The sequence below is a fragment of the Berghia stephanieae genome, chromosome 9, assembly GCF_034508935.2.
Source record: "Berghia stephanieae isolate SIO BIC M18660-M18661 chromosome 9, UCSD_Bste_1.3, whole genome shotgun sequence".
Taxonomy (NCBI): Eukaryota; Metazoa; Mollusca; class Gastropoda; order Nudibranchia; family Aeolidiidae; genus Berghia; species Berghia stephanieae.
Genome location: NC_088368.1, coordinates 12,507,943 through 12,527,190, shown reverse-complemented (window position 1 = coordinate 12,527,190; position 19,248 = coordinate 12,507,943). Strand labels below are relative to the sequence as shown.

General features: G+C 35.2%; 2 protein-coding genes across 3 annotated transcripts in view; one reads left to right on the top strand and one right to left on the bottom strand.

The window, feature by feature from the left end:
• LOC144979708 (G-protein-signaling modulator 1-like) overlaps positions 1 to 6,168 on the bottom strand; it is an 82,868-nt gene extending 76,700 nt beyond the window's left edge. The window contains exon 1 of the mRNA XM_078926638.1: positions 6,042 to 6,168. The gene's annotated coding sequence lies outside the window, so the exon portion shown is untranslated. The remainder of the gene's footprint in view (positions 1 to 6,041) is intronic.
• An 8,717-nt stretch (positions 6,169 to 14,885) lies between these two features.
• LOC144979705 (gamma-aminobutyric acid type B receptor subunit 1-like) overlaps positions 14,886 to 19,248 on the top strand; it is a 34,460-nt gene continuing 30,097 nt past the window's right edge. The window contains exons 1-2 of one of the 2 annotated variants that reach the window (XM_078926636.1): positions 14,886 to 15,056; positions 18,292 to 18,581. In XM_078926636.1, the coding sequence (XP_078782762.1) occupies positions 18,348 to 18,581 (234 nt within the window). In that variant the 5' untranslated portion in view covers positions 14,886 to 15,056; positions 18,292 to 18,347. Of the gene's footprint in view, positions 15,057 to 15,081; positions 15,578 to 18,291; positions 18,582 to 19,248 lie in introns of those variants that run through there. The other variant, XM_078926635.1, reaches the window with a different exon arrangement.

The window sequence follows — 19,248 nt, the reverse complement described above, 5'->3', positions numbered from 1 at the left end:
ATATATATATAAAATATTATATATATAGTCTAAGAAAGCCTCGTTGTATATTCCTCTAATTTAACTAGCTGTTTAACAAAAACTGTCAAACGCAAAAAAAAAGAACACCAAATTCCACCCTAGTTTGACAAACATCCCTGTGTATGACGGAAAAATTACCTTTCAGCTCTGCATCATTGATCATTATAGTTATACACTAAATACCAAGTTTGACTTTTTCTTTTTTTTTTTTCTCTGGATATAACAGTTTCCCAATTAAAAAGCAGAAGAAAGACTACTTCCTGATACTGGATCCACAATTTCACACCTCTAAGTCATGCCCCATAAAAACCTGCAATAAGAGAATTAAGTTTAAGACCCTGGCCCATGAGTGTTGCATCAATGCTTCTCAGATGTTCAAAAACTGTGCCGTCGCAGTTGTTACTCATTTTGTATTTGATGGTGACTGGACATTCCGGGTTGTTTAATGAAAATGATATATGTCAACAAACCAACAAAAATGGAAATGTTTCAGAAATTGCAATTTGGGTCCTTTTTTATTTTCAGGTGGAATTCATTGGTATTGCGTTTTTTCGGTAAATATTGGGCAAAAATTACAATTTGGTGTGGAAAAATGACTTTGATGAAACTTTTTGATTTTTTTTACATGATTGACATGGTCATACAAGGAACTCGCTATCTTCTTTCCTCAAATTGATCTGAACAAGAGAAGGATGAGCCTTGATAAGTGCTAAGAAGGAACCCAGGAAGAGGAAATAGAAAAAATTAGAAGGAAAGGGTTGAATAAAGTGAAACAACCACAATGTCAAAAACAACAGCAACAAAAGAGACAAACCAACGAATAAAAAATATGTAAAAACAGATGTTTTTTTGTTTGTTTTTTTGCTTGCACTATCAAGAAACATCATCTAACAGAAAAGATTAGGGGGGGGGGGGGGGGGGGGGGGGTTATGGGCATAGATATACCAAATCATATGCAGTGCATTGTATGACCCCTCGTGAAGAAAAATGAAAACATGTGTAAGACGAAAACCTGTCTCTGAATGATTTTTTCCGCCTGCACATTCGGTTCCGTCACAACAACAAAAATAATATATATATACTTTATACTTTATTCATCCATAAAAATGTATAAACACAAAGTTGAGAATCTATGGCGACAATCTATACATATATTATATGCAAATGCACAAAAATGTAAAAATATACAACCAAGAACCAATAGCAACACTTTATATATTAATTTGATAAATTGAGATAGACCTTTAGTCCTAACTTGTGTGTGTATATTTAAAAGATAGTATTTAATTTAAATCACAGTTGCGCGTTAAAATTCGAACACCATGTGGCAAAAGTGAATTAAGGTGACGTGTTGTCTTTGTTTTTATAGATATTAGGCGATGGCTCTTCATGGAGAACTTAATATATTTGTGAAGGGGGTGATCGCCATCCTTCATAACTTTCTCCATTTTACTTAGACAAAATCTCTTGAACAGTTCTTCCACATTTGAAATTGGGTGAGTATAACTCGTGGCTTTATCAATTATCCGATCAATTTTTTAAATGTCGCAAATACTGGCATTTCCACACCATGCTGTAATACAAAAAGTATTAACGGTCTCCAAAACGGATCTTTAAAAAAGGGTGCATTACGTTTTGTCTATGTCAAATTCTGAAAGTTTCCTAATAAAATACACTGTTTTGTTCAATTTAGAGATTACATCATCGGTTTGTAAATGTCACTGCAATTTATTGTCAATTAAAATACCCAAATATTTGTAAACCAAAACTTGATCAACAGCTTGATTGTTAATTTTGAGCAGACTGATGGAATTTGTGTTCATTCTAAAATCAAAAATCATTTCTTTGGTTTTTCCTACATTTAATTTCAGAGAGTTATCTTCACACCAACCAACAAATCTGTCAATATCAGATCTATATGCCGTTTCATCATCTTTAAATATTAACCCTTGAAGGGCAGTGTCGTCAGCAAATGTTAAAATTTTTAAATGCAACCTGTCCCTAGAGGAAAAACTCCACATAGTTAAAAATCCAAATCAAGCAATGCTAAAAAAGAGAAAAGGATCATCTAGCACATCTCCACACAAAAGAAAAAAGTTACTGTCAATGTCAATCATCCACCGGGTTCGGAATAAACTTATACAGCAATTCCTTCAATATTATGCACAAACTAGTGTAATTCAATCCCATTCTATTTAATAAGAGTTCTCGACAAACTAATTTTAGTTTCAATGAACAGAATTCATTGATATAATATCAGGTCAACACAGCCATTCGCAACCGCAAACCGTCTAACTGTAAAAGATTTAGCCAGTGGCCTGCAAACAAATTAAGAATGAATGGCGTGGTGTGCTGCTTATTAAGTCAAAATGTTGTAAATTATAATTATTACATAGACGAGATTTCAAGCCGTATTCTGTTCTTTTCTTGAATTCTGTCAAAAATCGAATTTATGAATTACCAAACAAAACAACAACAAAAAAAAAAAAAAAGTTCTGTTATACAGTGGAAATTGTCAGTCTGAACTTAAGGTTTAAAATTAGATTTAAGGCGTATTCTGTGGGCGAAACTACGCTCTTGAAAAAGGTTCTGTCATAAGGTGTTTTTTAAAAGACTGACTATCCCTAATTAGTTTTACATCTGGGGAGAGAGCATTCCACAGAGAAAGACTTATTACTAAGGGCTAATCTGGTTCTTGGGACGATTAAGAGACAGTCTTCAAATTTTACAACTTTATAGAAGTCCAATCAAACATAAATTTTATGGACTATATTCATATGTCACATACTTATATGCTTACGCAAGATGGCCAAATTATTCCCATTCACCGTTAGATCGGGGGGTTTTAAAACTAAGATTCCATAAGATAATCCCCAATCTTTACACAGGTCACAATATAATTGAAAAGATACAAAACAAAAGAAACAACTAAAAATAAAACAGAGTTGAGTTAGCAATATGGCCAAATTTTGTCAAATCATTGGCATTTGGCACATTTCGGCACCCCTAGATTCAAATCATTCTATAGAGCAACCTTAAATTAAACAAATTCATATTTTAAAAAACAACTAATAATTCTGCATGAAACGAATATGAAAATCTTTCAGTGCCCGTAGAAAAAAAATAATTTAAGTCAAAATATTAAGACGAAAAATAAAACACGAAACCAGCACTCAGTACTGACCAATAGCCACCGCTTACTTGGATACATTTCTGCATAGATGTGCTTTACTTATAATTTTCTTTAATTTATATAGAAATAGAAAGCATTTGGTTTTTTTTCCATATTACAAATGAGAAAATAATGTGATGGAAACAAAAACTGCTGTTATGGCATGTCGCAAATGTCATACATAGAGGTACTCATACTGGCAGCATAAGGAAAAGTTTGTCAAATAAGGCAAAGTTTGACAGAGCATTTGTAATATTATTATTAGTAGCTGGGTCGGGTATCAGTATCAGCATCAGAAAAGAAAATTTGGGGGTAAATAAGTAATACAAATTCGCGTCAAAAGATTCTTCACCTTCCCTCTCTCCATAAGTAGCCTTTAGTATTATTATATTATTAATAAGCCTTTAACTTTAATCAAACTCATACAAATTGTTCGACTGTATTGTATTACAATACAGTAGAACAGTGGTAGACGTCTAGACCCCATTTTGAGTGGGGTTTTTTTTATTTTGGTTTGTTTTTGTTTTTTAAAACTGATCCTGGCCCCTAGCAACGACAATGTCTCAAGTCTCAACTAATAAGACGTTCGCCAAACCAAAGACCAATATGACCAGTGATTCATGAGTCACCTCACTCACTCACTCTGGTGACTGACGTCTGACACTGCCCAGTTCAGTAGCCGACAAGAAAACATGAAACTATATTGCCCACAAAATAAGTTTCACATAATGTTAAGACTTCTCAAAACTATTTGAAATCCTTACAATTGACAGAGGGCTCACGTACAAACCGACAATCAAATTGTCAAAATCAAAGCAAAAAGGAAGAGGATTGGGACAAATACAAAAGAGTGAGAAACGCAACTACTAAAATAGTCCGACAAGCGCATCAAAAGTATGAGAACAAGATAGCAGAGGAAACGAAAGAAAATCCTAAAGTATTCTGGAGTTATGTAAACAGTAAAATGAAGACAAGACAGGGAACCTGTGACATAAAAAAAGAAGATGGCACTTGGGCATCTGAAGATGAAGACAAGGCAGAGGTGCTAAATCTCTTCTTTGCAAGTGTCTTTACAGTGGAGAACCAGAAAAACTTGCCAGATATTGCTAAAAGAAGTAATATAGATACTACACAATGGCCGATTACTGAAGAGAGAGTAATGAAGAGACTACAAAACCTAAAGGAGAGTAAATCACCTGGACCTGACAAACTTCATCCTTACATCCTAAAAAGCTTAGCAGAGCAGCTAGTAGAACCCCTAACCAAGATATTTAACCAGTCGATGAAAGAACGAAGACTACCAAGGGAATGGAAAGAAGCTAACGTCACAGCCATATTCAAGAAGGGAGACAGAAAAAATCCAGAAAACTACAGACCAGTGAGCCTGACATCTGTCGTCTGCAAGCTCATGGAACAGCTGATTAGAGAAGAAATGGTTGATCATATGACCAAGAACAAACTATTCAGCAAAGATCAACATGGTTTCATGGCGGGAAGGTCTACAGTAACAAACCTACTTGAAACAATGGATGACTGGACGAGAGACCTGGAATTAGGCAACAATTTAGATGTCATATACCTCGACTTCAGAAAGGCATTTGACAAAGTTCCACACTGGCGTCTAATCAGGAAATTGGAACAGTATCAAATTAATGATCAGACAGTCAAATGGGTCCGAGATTTCCTCAAAGATAGAAGACAAAAAGTGATAGTGAATGGAACAGCATCAACAGAGAGACTGGTAACAAGTGGAGTTCCACAAGGAAGTGTACTGGGACCAGTTCTCTTCCTGATTTATATCAATGACTTGCCAGACAATCTATCATCTAAATGTAAAATCTTTGCCGATGATACTAAGCTCTATGGAGTAGCTAATACAGAAGAAGAAAGAAACACCTTACAACAAGATTTGAAAAAGTTTGAAGAATGGTCCGAAATATGGCAGATGGAGTTCAATGTAGATAAATGTGCAGTTCTTCACCTAGGAAAAAACAACAGAGAAGCAAACTATATAATGAAAGAAAAACCCCTGCAGAAATCCAATGGGGAAAAAGACCTAGGAGTATTTATTGATAGGAAGCTAAACTTCAAGAAGCAAATTAAAGATGTTCAATCTAAGGCTAGTAAAACACTCGGAATAGTGAAAAGAAATTTCAAGAATCTGAAAACAAAACACATGACTACCAACTACACCGAAGTTTGAGGGAGACAAAGACTGTTTGGAAAGAGTGCAAAGGAGAGCAACAAAACTTATCACACACCTGAAAGACAAAACATACTGTGAGAGATTGAAAGAATTAAATCTCCCGACCTTAGATTACAGGAGAAGAAGGGGAGATATGATCCAAACATATAAAATAGTAAAGGGAATAGACAGGGTAGAGGCAGGATTCCTTAAACCAAACAAGAACATTCAGACACGAGGAAACAGCAAGAAACTGAAAAAAGAACGTTTTAAAACAAATGAAAGAAGGAACTTTTTTTCATCTAGAATTGTAAATAACTGGAATAAACTACAAGAAACCACAGTATCAGCAAAAAATTTGAATAAATTCAAAGCAGAGTTGGAGATAAGCAACACCCTAGGAAACAAGTTCAATTATAAAAATTGGTCCAATCATTAATAGATGAGGAGGAGCGAAGGAGACTACACCAAGTCTAAAAGCTCTATACAGAGGTATCCAGGTAGGTATCTAGGTAGGTATCCAATCAACTCTTACTCTTGTCCATCAAGTTGACAACACTCACAACTACTCACACTCACACTCTCGTCCTGATTTAAAGTGATTTCTCTCTTTCTCTATCTTATTCATCAACCATTTACAAAAAAAAAAAAGAATACAGTTACCTTAGACTTATAAGTTGAAAGTGTTTTTATATCCGATGCAAACTCCCTGCTCGTGCACTTCTTGAGAAGATTTCTGAGGAGCAATAATGTCAGGAAAAATCTCTGCAGACGACGAAGATCATTTACAATCGGTAAAGAGGGAAAAACGGAAATCAAATTTTAAAGACCCTTACTATTAAACCGGGCTCCGGGCCTATGTCTGCAGAATCTTAGATTTACTTCCGCATTTGAGGTGGGGGGGGGGGGGGGGGGGAAGGAGGAGGAGGAGGAGAGAGAGAGAGAGAGAGAGAGAGAGAGAGAGAGAGAGAGAGAGAGAGAGAGAGAGAGAGAGAGAATGTACATATAATATGACGGTCTGTCTTCCAAACCCACTTCGGGGTCGAGTGTAACGTTGTTGAAATGCATCATACAGTATTTTGATTTTGAGATTTCCATTACAACAATGAGCCCATATAAGGAATTGGGTTATCAGATCTGAAACTAAGTGCACGTCGGATCGTAACTTTTCTATAAAATGCATCACCTTATCAATGAGTGATAATAAAACGTTTAAAATGTCCAATTAACATTTTAAATAATGGTTTCGTTTTCGTTTTGTTTTTGTTTTTATTACGAAAATGATCTAAGAAAAATAACCGCGGAAAAACTTTTCCAAATAATAATACTGACAGAGTTATTTCTTTTTACTCGATGCGTTCGGGTTTGATGTTTATGGAAGTTACTTACTATTTATTTGCATGTCTGATAACACAAATTGTTAGATATGGAGAAGGAGGAGTAGTAGTTGTAGTAGTGATAGCAGCAGTAGTGATAGCCGTAGTAGTAGTAGTAGTAGTAGTAGTAGTAGTAGTAGTAGTAGTAGTAGTAGTAGTAGTAGTAGTAGTAGTAGTAGTAGTAGTAGTACTAGTAGTAGTAGTAGTAGTTGTAGTAGTAGTCAGGGGCGGTTGGTCACATTGTATTTAAGGCGGCACAAATCCGAAATACAGAATCAAATTTTATTGGTCTAGTTAATTTAACTTAATTTGACCTACTTTGTATGTGTGTGTGTGTGTGTGTGTGTGTGTGTGTGTGGAGGGCGGTATTGCAATTGTTTGCATATGTGCGTGTATTTGTGTGTGCGTGTATGTGTGTGTGTGTGTTAGAATATTAACGAGACGTACTCACAAAAGAGCATCAATTATCTTGGACAAAACTTGTCTGTTAACTTTCACCTGTTCATTATAACGACTCACAGACGCAGCATGTCCTGTTTCCAACTGATTTCTTATATCTACAACGTTGAAAAGTTCATATTTAACAGCATCTGTGACATGGCTTTTTGATTCAGAATGTTTCTTCAGTGCCTGAGAGATGTGCGCAATATCACTGAATCCTCCTGTTGTCCGTTATAGCATACATCACCAAAAATCAAGCAATAAAAACAATGAAGCCTTTTACGGCTTTCACTGGTAGTAAGCCATTCAACATTTTAAAAATAATCATTATTAAATTATTAAATCGGCGCTGTCTCCTCGGAGTGTTAGAAACTAAGTTAAAATTCACTGGTTTGTGTGGACCTAAATCTTTCACCACTATTTTCTCTTGAGGGGATAAGTGTCGGAATTGATTATCAATTAAAAAATCAACATGATTCATGATTGGTTACAAATTACAGAAATAACTTTTTAAAATAAAATGATTCAAGATAAAAACAGGTAGGTTTCATAAACAATGACAACAGCGATAATACATTTTCTCTGAATACTAACGGTATGACACACAACTTTAGAATAATAGAATTTAAAAATCCACATTTAATTCCAAACGCAAAGCACTTGTTAACTTCACACACAATCAGCGACATCTTTATAATTATACTATTATTAGTATTAGACAATGCACACAATACAAGTTGAGTAGGGATCGTTGGGAGTGTGCGGGGATGAAGGACTCCGTGGGGTCAGGGATTTTTATTTATAGTACCATGGGGCTCTTCTCGGTGCATACTTTGTTTACTTTTCTTTTTTATATTTAATATATATTTAAGCAAAACAAACAATGATAAAATATATATTTATTGCCATTCTTTCATCCGTATATCTAAGTGAAGCAAAGCCTCTTCTTTCAGTGATAAAACTGATATGGTTTTAATTTATCCCAAGTAGGACCTCAGGGCGTGCATCGCTAGATTGGCCGTCTTGGCCTAATTATTTTAGCAGTGAAAGACAATAGTTAGTTGGGGAGGGAGGGTGGAGGGAGATTGGGGAGTGGTAACTAACTTTCTTCAAGGTACAACGGAGTATAGGATCAGGACAGGACGGCCAAACGAAGACTGGCTCATATAAACAAAAAACTTTCATAAACAACTGACACACTTCATTTATTTCACCCGTGCGACGGGTGAGTTATGGAACGTGCCGATTTTGACGCTTCCATTCGCGGAAGCGAAGCACGAGTATCAATATTTAAATTCAAACAAAGCAGTATGTGCGTAAATTTTTATTTATATAAATTTTAAAATTGAAGTTTTTTGTTAGGTTGATACTAGTTACGGAAATATAGGGCGGCACAAAACCAGGGGCGGTTGGTCACATTGTATTTAAGGCGGCACAAATCCGAAATACAGAATCAAATTTTATTGGTCTAGTTAATTTAACTTAATTTGACCTACTTTGTATGTGTGTGTGTGTGTGTGTGTGTGTGTGTGTGGAGGGCGGTATTGCAATTGTTTGCATATGTGCGTGTATTTGTGTGTGCGTGTATGTGTGTGTGTGTTAGAATATTAACGAGACGTACTCACAAAAGAGCATCAATTATCTTGGACAAAACTTGTCTGTTAACTTTCACCTGTTCATTATAACGACTCACAGACGCAGCATGTCCTGTTTCCAACTGATTTCTTATATCTACAATGTTGAAAAGTTCATATTTAACAGCATCTGTGACATGGCTTTTTGATTCAGAATGTTTCTTCAGTGCCTGAGAGATGTGCGCAATATCACTGAATCCTCCTGTTGTCCGTTATAGCATACATCACCAAAAATCAAGCAATAAAAACAATGAAGCCTTTTACGGCTTTCACTGGCAGTAAGCCATTCAACATTTTAAAAATAATCATTATTAAATTATTAAATCGGCGCTGTCTCCTCGGAGTGTTAGAAACTAAGTTAAAATTCACTGGTTTGTGTGGACCTAAATCTTTCACCACTATTTTCTCTTGAGGGGATAAGTGTCGGAATTGATTATCAATTAAAAAATCAACATGATTCATGATTGGTTACAAATTACAGAAATAACTTTTTAAAATAAAATGATTCAAGATAAAAACAGGTAGGTTTCATAAACAATGACAACAGCGATAATACATTTTCTCTGAATACTAACGGTATGACACACAACTTTAGAATAATAGAATTTAAAAATCCACATTTAATTCCAAACGCAAAGCACTTGTTAACTTCACACACAATCAGCGACATCTTTATAATTATACTATTATTAGTATTAGACAATGCACACAATACAAGTTGAGTAGGGATCGTTGGGAGTGTGCGGGGATGAAGGACTCCGTGGGGTCAGGGATTTTTATTTATAGTACCATGGGGCTCTTCTCGGTGCATACTTTGTTTACTTTTCTTTTTTATATTTAATATATATTTAAGCAAAACAAACAATGATAAAATATATATTTATTGCCATTCTCTTCATCCGTATATCTAAGTGAAGCAAAGCTCTTCTTTCAGTGATAAAACTGATATGGTTTTAATTTATCCCAAGTAGGACCTCAGGGCGTGCATCGCTAGATTGGCCGTCTTGGCCTAATTATTTTAGCAGTGAAAGACAATAGTTAGTTGGGGAGGGAGGGTGGAGGGAGATTGGGGAGTGGTAACTAACTTTCTTCAAGGTACAACGGAGTATAGGATCAGGACAGGACGGCCAAACGAAGACTGGCTCATATAAACAACAAAAAACTTCCCCACCACACCACACCCTCCACTTATTGTCACCCCGCTCAGGCAACGGGGGAAAGATGAAACGTGCCGATTTGACGCTTCCTACGCGGAGCGACGCACGAGTCATCAAATATTAAATTCAAAACAAAAAGCAGTATGTGCGAAATTTTTAATTTTATCAAAATTTTAAAATTGAAGTTTTTTGTTTGGTTGACATGCTACTCTACGGAAAATATAGGGCGGCACAAAACAACTTCGCTCTATTGACAGACCGCCAGTGCACAAAACAACTTCGCTCTATTGACAGACCGCCAGTGGTAGTAGTAGTAGTAGTAGTAGTAGTAGTAGTAGTAGTAGGAGGAGGAGGAGGAGGAGGAGGAGGAGGAGGAGGAGGAGGAGGAGGAGGAAAAGGTGAGGTGGAGGAGAAAGATGAGGGAAAGAATGAGGAGGAATGTCAAGTTGGTGCATGACTAATAAAGTTCCTTTATAGATCTTATAAATATAAGGCATTTGAATAATAAAGAAAAAAAACTTGTAATGGAAATACTCTCAACCCAACGTTGAATATACACTCCATTGCAGCAAAACTAAGTGACGTCCATAAAATTGTGTTCGGTTATCAGACATACATATTAGATCATGTGATGTGTGCCATTTTCGGGTTGATCAATGGCAGTTTTTGGCTGGCTGTCTAAATAGTTCAGAACTTAGATGAGCTCTAATCGACGTGCATATATATACAGGTCTCACATCCGAGTTCACTTATGGGCCTACTTTAACACTGTTGTAAAGGACAATATTATGCGTCATTTTTTAAATATTTCCATTACAACAATTAGCCCATAAAGAATTAGGTTATCAGACCTGTAAATAAGTGCACGTTGGCCATAATATATTGGCGATGGTAATTTAATGTGTTCTGGAATGTTTAAGGTTCTGCACCATTCGCGTATAATATTGGAATCCGGTTAAATTAGGTGGAGCACTTACTCGCCTTTCAAACACAAGCATTGGTAATGGTTTCGGCTACAGCCGATGTCTTTTCATGAGACCTCATTCCCCCAAAATTGTTTGATTAGCTGGATCTGTTAGGTCTGGTGGAAAGTACTTTCATATTGTACTAGCACCAGATCCTCTGATGCTGAGGGTAGTAGGCAATAAAAACTATTATCGTCCAGAAATTGGGATAACTCCGGCTCCTTAAAGCCTGTAAGGCTCAGAAGAAAGAATACTTTAAAATACACAGATGATGATAATGAGGAGGACAATAATGATGATGATAATAATAATAATAATAATAATAATAATAATAATAATAATAATAATAATAATAATAATAATAATGTTGTTCTTGATGATGATGATGATGATGATGATGATGATGATGATGATGATGACAATGATGATGATGATGATGATGATGATGATGATGATGATGATGATGATGATGATGATGATGATGATGATGATAACAATGATAAAAATAATAATAAGTTATTTATATAGCGCTCAACTTCCACAAGAGTGCTCAGCGGTGCTTTACATTAGTAATTGCCATTCAAACATTCATCCTTTGACAATTTTGAGAATACATATGAAGAAACAAACACATACACATGCACACAAACTCAATCACAGATACATTACAGTCATACACGAACATACACGCACACATACTTACCCCAATATTACTCACTAACATTAGTAATTTGTTCTAACGAAAGACATTTGAATTGATGAATTACAAAACAAACAACAACAAACAAAAAAAACAAACAAAAAAAAATGTTCAGTCATACAGTGGAAATTGTCAGTCTGCACTTAAGGTCAAAACTGGAATAAAATAAACTTAAAATTAAAATTAGATTTCAGGCGTATTCTATGATGAGCAAAACAATTTTTACTTATTCTAATGAAAGACATTTGAATTGACGAATTACAGCAACAACAACAACAACAACAACAACAACAACAACAAAATAAAAAAATTAAAGTTCAGTTATACAGTGGAAATTGTCAGTCTGAACTTAAGATCAAAACTGGAATGAAATAAACTTAAAATCGATTAGATTTAAGGCGTATTCTGTGGGCGAAACTATTCGTAAGCTCTGGGGGGTTGGGGGGGGGGGGGGGGGGATTCTGTCTTAAGGTGTTTTTTTAAAGACTGACTATCCCTAATTAGTTATACATCTGGGGAGAGCACATTCCACAAGATGTGGCCACTTAAAAAAAAGACTTATTACTAAGAGATAATCTGGTTCTTGGGACGATTAAGAGAGAGTCTTCAGATAACCTTAGTAGCTGTGTTGAATTATAATGTTGACATAAATTCATGAGGTACAATGGAGCTTGATTATTTATGCATTTATGAACAATACTACAAGTTTAAAAAACAATCCTTTTACTAACATTATCGAGAGAACACGTTTTATTTGGGGCGACTGATAATACTTGCATTATCTCATTTTCGGATGCAGGATCAAAGTATGAATGATTGTTTGAACTCAATAATAATAATAATAATATAATAATAATAATAATAATAATAATAATAATAATAATAATAATAATAATAATAATAATAATAATAATAATAATAAAAAACAAAACAAGAAGAAGAAGAAGAAGAAGAAGAAGAAGAAGAAGAAGAAGAAGAAGAAGAAGAAGAAGAAGAAGAAGAAGAAGAAGAAGAAGAGGAAGAAAAGAAGAAGAAGGAAAGAAAGAAAGAAAGAAAATATTATGCCTAGAAAGGACCTCGAACCCCTAACTCACCCCGCCCCTGTTACAGTTACGCTGTGCTAAATAAAGCAGCTCGTCTGTATCAAAGTATGATAGATTGTTTTCACTTTGATTATCTTGTGAAATTATTGCGCTTTGCGCATCTTGACTATCGAGGTCATGACGTATCTTTGCAACTTTGTCTACAAAGAAAGTGGAAAATGTTTCAGTCAATTGTTGTGGACAGTTTGACGTGGGTAATTTTGATATCGATTGCTCAGTTCTTATCATACCATTTGTTATTTTGAACCCTCCTTTCGAATCTTTGGTGTGTGTGTGTGTGTGTGTGTGTGTGTGTGTGTGTGTGTGTGTGTTTGTTTGTTTGTTTTTTTGTTTGTTTGTTCGTTTGTTTTGGCATTTCTCTTGTGGTTTTGTTTACATTTGGAAATTATTTTTTTCGTCAATCGTTTGGTAGCTTTGTAGATTTGCCTGTCTTCATCTAATCCAGAAGATCTCCATTAATTGTTTTTCTGTTCGTCTGCGCTGGTGTTTCGCTTTTCTAATGTCTTCGTTGAGTTGAACCCAAGGAATTTACATTCGTTTAATTCTATGGTTGAACCAGTCGGTGTTGGGCCTGATGGTGATGATTGTAGATTCCAGCGGTGCAAATTTATCCCAAAATAGATAAAAAAGTTTTCTTCAAAAATTGTTCGTTTTTTATTGACGCTATTCCCTTTGGTCAATTGTTCCATGTCAATGTTTTTGGTTTTACGGGTGACTAATTTTCTTTTAGTTGGTTTTGGTTTTACGTATTTTAAATTGCAGATTATTATACTATGGTCTGTATTACCATCATGGTCTACAACTACAGACGAAATGGAGTCATCATCCATAATGCAGATCAGAAGGTCTAGAGTATGTCCCTTTTTAAAAAAACAATGAGTGGTCTTTTACGATCATTGTCTTTTTTGAAGGAACCCCCCCCCCCCAAAAAAAAAAAAAAAGAGACTGCACCATTCATTAAAAAAAAACCTTGTCATCAGAATTTACCATCATTACAGCAATGGCTTTCCTAAAGCGCAGAGAACTCACTCTTCAACAGAAACTTCAAATAATTGCGATGCAGAATAAATTCCATAACAAACGCATGGCAGGCTATCTACGAAGTAAGATGTATCAAGAACCCGAGTCTCTCATTTGCTAACAGACAAAAAAGATAACAAACATAAACAAAATAAAGAAAACAAGCAATAAAAAGAAAACAAAATAAAATACCCCCCCCCCCTTCCTTACTCTTTCCAATGAGGTCATATCGTGAACATGACGGTGACGGTCCCAAGCCCACAGAAAACTCAGAGGGGTGTGTGGAGGGGGGGGGGGGGTCATATTTGAATAGTACATGAAAGCTTGTGCTTAGATACTAGTTTTAGCTTCTCCGCTTAATCAACATACTAGCCCCAAACTCCCGAGGGTGTGAGATTAAGCGGAGTGGACTGTAATAATAATAATAATAATAATAATAATAAGAAGAAGAAGAAGAAGAAGAAGAAAAGAAGAAGAAAAGAAGAAGAAGAAGAAGAAGAAGAAGAAGAAGAAGAAGAAGGAAAGAAAGAAAGAAAGAAAATATTATGCCTAGAAAGGACCTCGAACCCCTAACTCACCCCGCCCCTGTTACAGTTACGCTGTGCTAAATAAAACAGCTCGCCTTCTTGCTCTCGGTCAAACAGTTTAGCCCTTATACCTAGTCCAGCCGTGTATTCAGTCCACTGGTGAACGGAAAACACAGTTCCTATTTAATGACGAATTATGTCAGATTGCGACGCGCAACCATAGCTATACACCTTGTGGTACAGATATATATCTCTGCGCGCAACCAATATAATTTTGTACCATAAAAAGTTGGCTTTACTTTACTCTTTACCTTCAGACCAAAAGAATCTAGTGGGAATGCCAGTTTGGCATATTTATTTTTATTATATCGCAAAATTCAGTCGTTTGGATTGAAAACATTTGTTTACTTACAGTACAGCACTCATTGAAATGAAAGATTATCAGGACCTTATTTGTTTAGTTTAATGCTCTACACCACAAGGAGTGGCGTGAGAAAAGCAAGCTCTAGATGAATTATTTTGGTATTCTTAAGAGCGGAAAGTGGAAAATGCTAAGTAGAAGACAGTAGAAGAACCTTAACATTGCCAGCCGGCTGATAGACAGGGACAGTACAGCAGACGACACAATTGCTCAACATAATAAATTCCAGCCTGTTCGATTATTCGACGCCACAATTATAATTTTAACCCACCATGCTCTGGTGTGTATAAAATACCTCGGTCAAATCCTGGTCGGACTGACATGACTCTATAAGGTGTGTAATATCAAGGTAGCCTCTCACTTGCGGTCAGTTTACCCGAGGATCGACCGACTGGGTTCATTTAAGGTCGGTAGCAGTTTTGCAGTGTAGTGACCTAGTTGAATGGCCTGCTATAGGGGTCAGTTCAGGCCACTGTCCTGGGTATTTGAGTTCGGCCATACTGACGGAGTTCATTATCCTTTTCGTGCGTATTTCTAAGGGCATTCCACCTGATCTTTAGTCGATTATTTGATCTTTCTGCATGGAAAATTTTTGTCTCAGCTTTCACGAGCAAGCTGAACTGAAAATTCTTGCCTCACGTGAATTGTTTTAGTTTTATGAACATTGTTACGACTTTGACTTGACATTATGATGATCCCTGTGTGGATTATCTAGTAACTTATTTCGTTTCTTTACTTTGTGAATTTCCATATAAAAAAACTGTCTTTAAACTGTTAGATTGGTTGGTTTGACCTAAATTTTTTTCATGGAGCAAACAATATTGACAATGTCAATGATTGGATTGGATCAGCTGTGTGAGTTCATTTTGCTTTTGACTCTGGTTTTGACAATCTGATTGTGTATTGTGTTTTGTTGCTGTGATGTGTGAAATGATGTGTTAATGTGTGTGTGTGTGTTGTTTTTGTCGTTGTCAATGATGAATATATATCTATCTATATATTAGATAGATCAATATAGATTAAAGGCTAATCGAAGGAAATCCTTAAGCGTGCCTTTGACTTTGATAAGAATTAATATAAAAAGTCACCAATCATTAGATAAATTTCATGGCTTTAAATGCTTTAGACAATGTTTTTAATAATAATAATAATAATAATAATAATAATAATAATAATAATAATAATAATAATAAGTAATAAATGACATTTGTCATTTGTTGAGCGCTTTCCTTGAACCAAACATCCCTAAGCACTTTACAAATAATGAACTAAGTTATGAATATAGTAGTCAAAATTGGCTGAAATTCCAAATACAGGAGCCACTTCAGTGACTTATGTTAAATATACTGACTTACTCACTTGGAGTTAAAGTGATAATCATCCAGAGGAAAAAACACATTTATTTTACTCCAGAAAAACGGTATTCAGTCTTGCTGATTTTCTTAGAAATGATCCCTAGAAATTCACTACTCTTGACAAGCCTGTCAACAATCTTTTAGAGCTGATGTTCAGATGTTGCTATCATTTCCGTGTCATTGGCATATCAGATGTTGATGTATTATCATTATTATGTGAAGCTATGTGGTCTTGTGATATAACACTTGCTTTCAGATCAGAAGGTCCTGGGTTCAAGCCTCGCTCCATGCATAGTTGAGTCCTTGGAAAGGGCTCTTTACTCATTCTCTCACCATACTCAGGTATAAAATGAGTACCTGGCCGTTTCTTGTAATATCTCCTAACAGGCGTCCGTCCTGCTGTAAAGTGGTGCTGTTGGCCAAGGAACCCTTGAAAAGCGCTTTGAGTACGTTTAGTGGATATTGCGCTTTATAAAGGCTCAATTTTATTATTATTGTTGTTGTTGTTATTATTATTGTTATATTATTATTATTATTATTATTATTATTATTATTATTATTAATATTATTATTATTATTATTATTGTTGTTGTTGTTGTTGTTATTATTATTATTATTATTATTATTATTATTATTATTATTATTATTATTATTATTATTATTATTATTATTATTATTGTTATTATTATTATTATTATTATTATTATTATTATTATTGAAATGGTTATCACCCGTCCTCATTCATTTAGCTGGTCTAAAATTTTACGGTTGTCTTTCGTTTTTCAATGATGTTTTTTTTTAAAGACATTATTATGAAGTCTATTCCCATTTTGACAATTTCCACATTTACTACACTAATTGTATGCTGTTTAATATATATTTTTCTTTCTATCCTATGTTCCCATAAGAAAGTTTCTGTACAGGACTTGTTTAGACCAGACCTCTCATTGTGTCTGATATAGTTAGGTTTAAGGCTGACTCTATTCCTCAGAACGCTCGAGAAATATACTTGAACTCTATTTCTCAGAATGGTCAGCGTAGCTTCCCTTGGCTTATGGATTACGGACATGACATTGATGCAAAAGTAAAGCTCAAACAGAGTGGACAGGGAATTCTTGCCGAATTGCCAAGCTAGCAAATTTTAGGCATATTGTTGACAACAGATTTTATCAAAAAGTTGTGCTTGAGTGGGGGGTTGCAGAATCAACTTGCTATCGCGATTACTCCACCAAACTGACATGTCAACTTTGCACCAGGGCTGTGCACTTCCCACTGAACTATAGAAGGGAGAACAGAAGTAGACCTAAATAACAAAATCAAAGTCCCAAGACAGGAACAGAGGTTGAAATTCAGGATAGAAGTGTAACAGAAAGTTGGCAATAGAAAAGCAAGAAAAGAAACACCCCTTGAACTAATCTTGTGAGGTCCACGCCCAACCACCCACACAAAACTACTTAGTATGTCTAGGATAGCAATTGATCCTGATTCTTTATATTTCACACAGCACTGTATGAAATATTGCCGCTTTCGACTAATCTAATACATAAGGTTTCCCCATTAGAAAACTCCCAAAATAATTGCACACACACATTATGTACAAACACATGGGTTCCACTGTATGTAGGAAAGGTACATATGTAAAGTAGATCAAAATATTCAAAAGATTTTTTCAATCAATTTGACCATTATATATAATATTTAATAATTTGGAAACTACATTACAAGTACAAAATCAGAAAATCCATCAAAGACTGAGTCGTTACCCTGCATGCAATGAGTAAATTAATTATACGAATGCTGTTAACAACTTTCTCTTACAGATTTATGCACATCGAGTCTGAATGTATGTAAATTTCCCATAATCTGTTTCGGTTTTACCAGAATGTTGCCTGTATATTTTGAAGTAGAATGCCAATATTGATTGACTGGAAAAGTCAAAAAGTAAAAAGTCTGCAATACAACCTCTCAATACCATATTTTATTTGTTTTATATAGTGTTACTGAACAAAGTGTTTTGAACCTTTAAATCACTCTTTTTGCGACTGGTTCACCTTGATATATTTCTGTTCGGGGCTATGTGTCACATATTGGCTACTGATATGATAAGTAATCTTTTTGCGGTAAATTACAACATACAGAAGCAAAATCAAAGACTTTTAAATATTTATTTCATAATAATTTATATATAATTTAAATCTTTTTTTTTTATTCCAGGAATGGTTTAAAGCTGTGACTATAAACAACAATCTGGAGGTCATCGTAGTCGAACAATGTCCATCCTCACCAATCTATCTGTTTTATTTTTATTTTTGGGATGTCACTTGCCAAGCGTTGAGGTCTTAAAGGACAAACCGCTGACCATTGGCGGCATCTTTCCCATGAGTGGCAGTTGGGCAGGCGGGAAAAGCTGCCTACCTGCTGTGGAAATGGCCCTTGAGGATGTTAATAACAGGACAGATATCTTGCCAGATTATAAGCTGGAGATGAGACGAGGGGATAGCCAGGTAAGAGGAATACATTTTTAAAAAATCTAAAGCTTGCATCAAATAGAATACTCTTAAACGGACAAGATGACATGCCTTTTGATATTTTGAATGACGATTTCCATATCAAGATAAAAATAACCCATCCCAATTAATTCTACCCATCTTCTATTAGAATATGGAATTGACCATCATCTGATGTAGTGGAATCTGACAGCACAGATATTTTTCATCGTTTGATATCACTTTGTAATTAATAATATCCTCAAGCATCAATCTCATTATAATATGATGCATTCCAAGTCCGACAATCCTTAATCATTTGCTGTTTATTGCTTATTTCTTTACAATCAAATGTATGCACTGTCCTCAAACTTTAGCTTTCTACTTAAAGAAGATGAAGAAGAAGAAGAAGAAGGATAAGAACAATAATAATAGACTCTTATAGAGTGCACTGTATCCTCAAGAAGAAGAAGAGGAAGAAGATGGAGGAGGAGGAGGAGGAGGAAGAAGGAGAAATAAAAATAAGACATATATCCGTGATCTACCACCCCGGTCTGATATTGTGTCTGGATGAAGCAGCTACCAAAAAGTACATTTTAAATTAAATGTGACCCATTATATCACACCAATATTATATAAGGATGAGGCAAATACCAAAAAGAAAATATTAAGTAAAACTGACAAC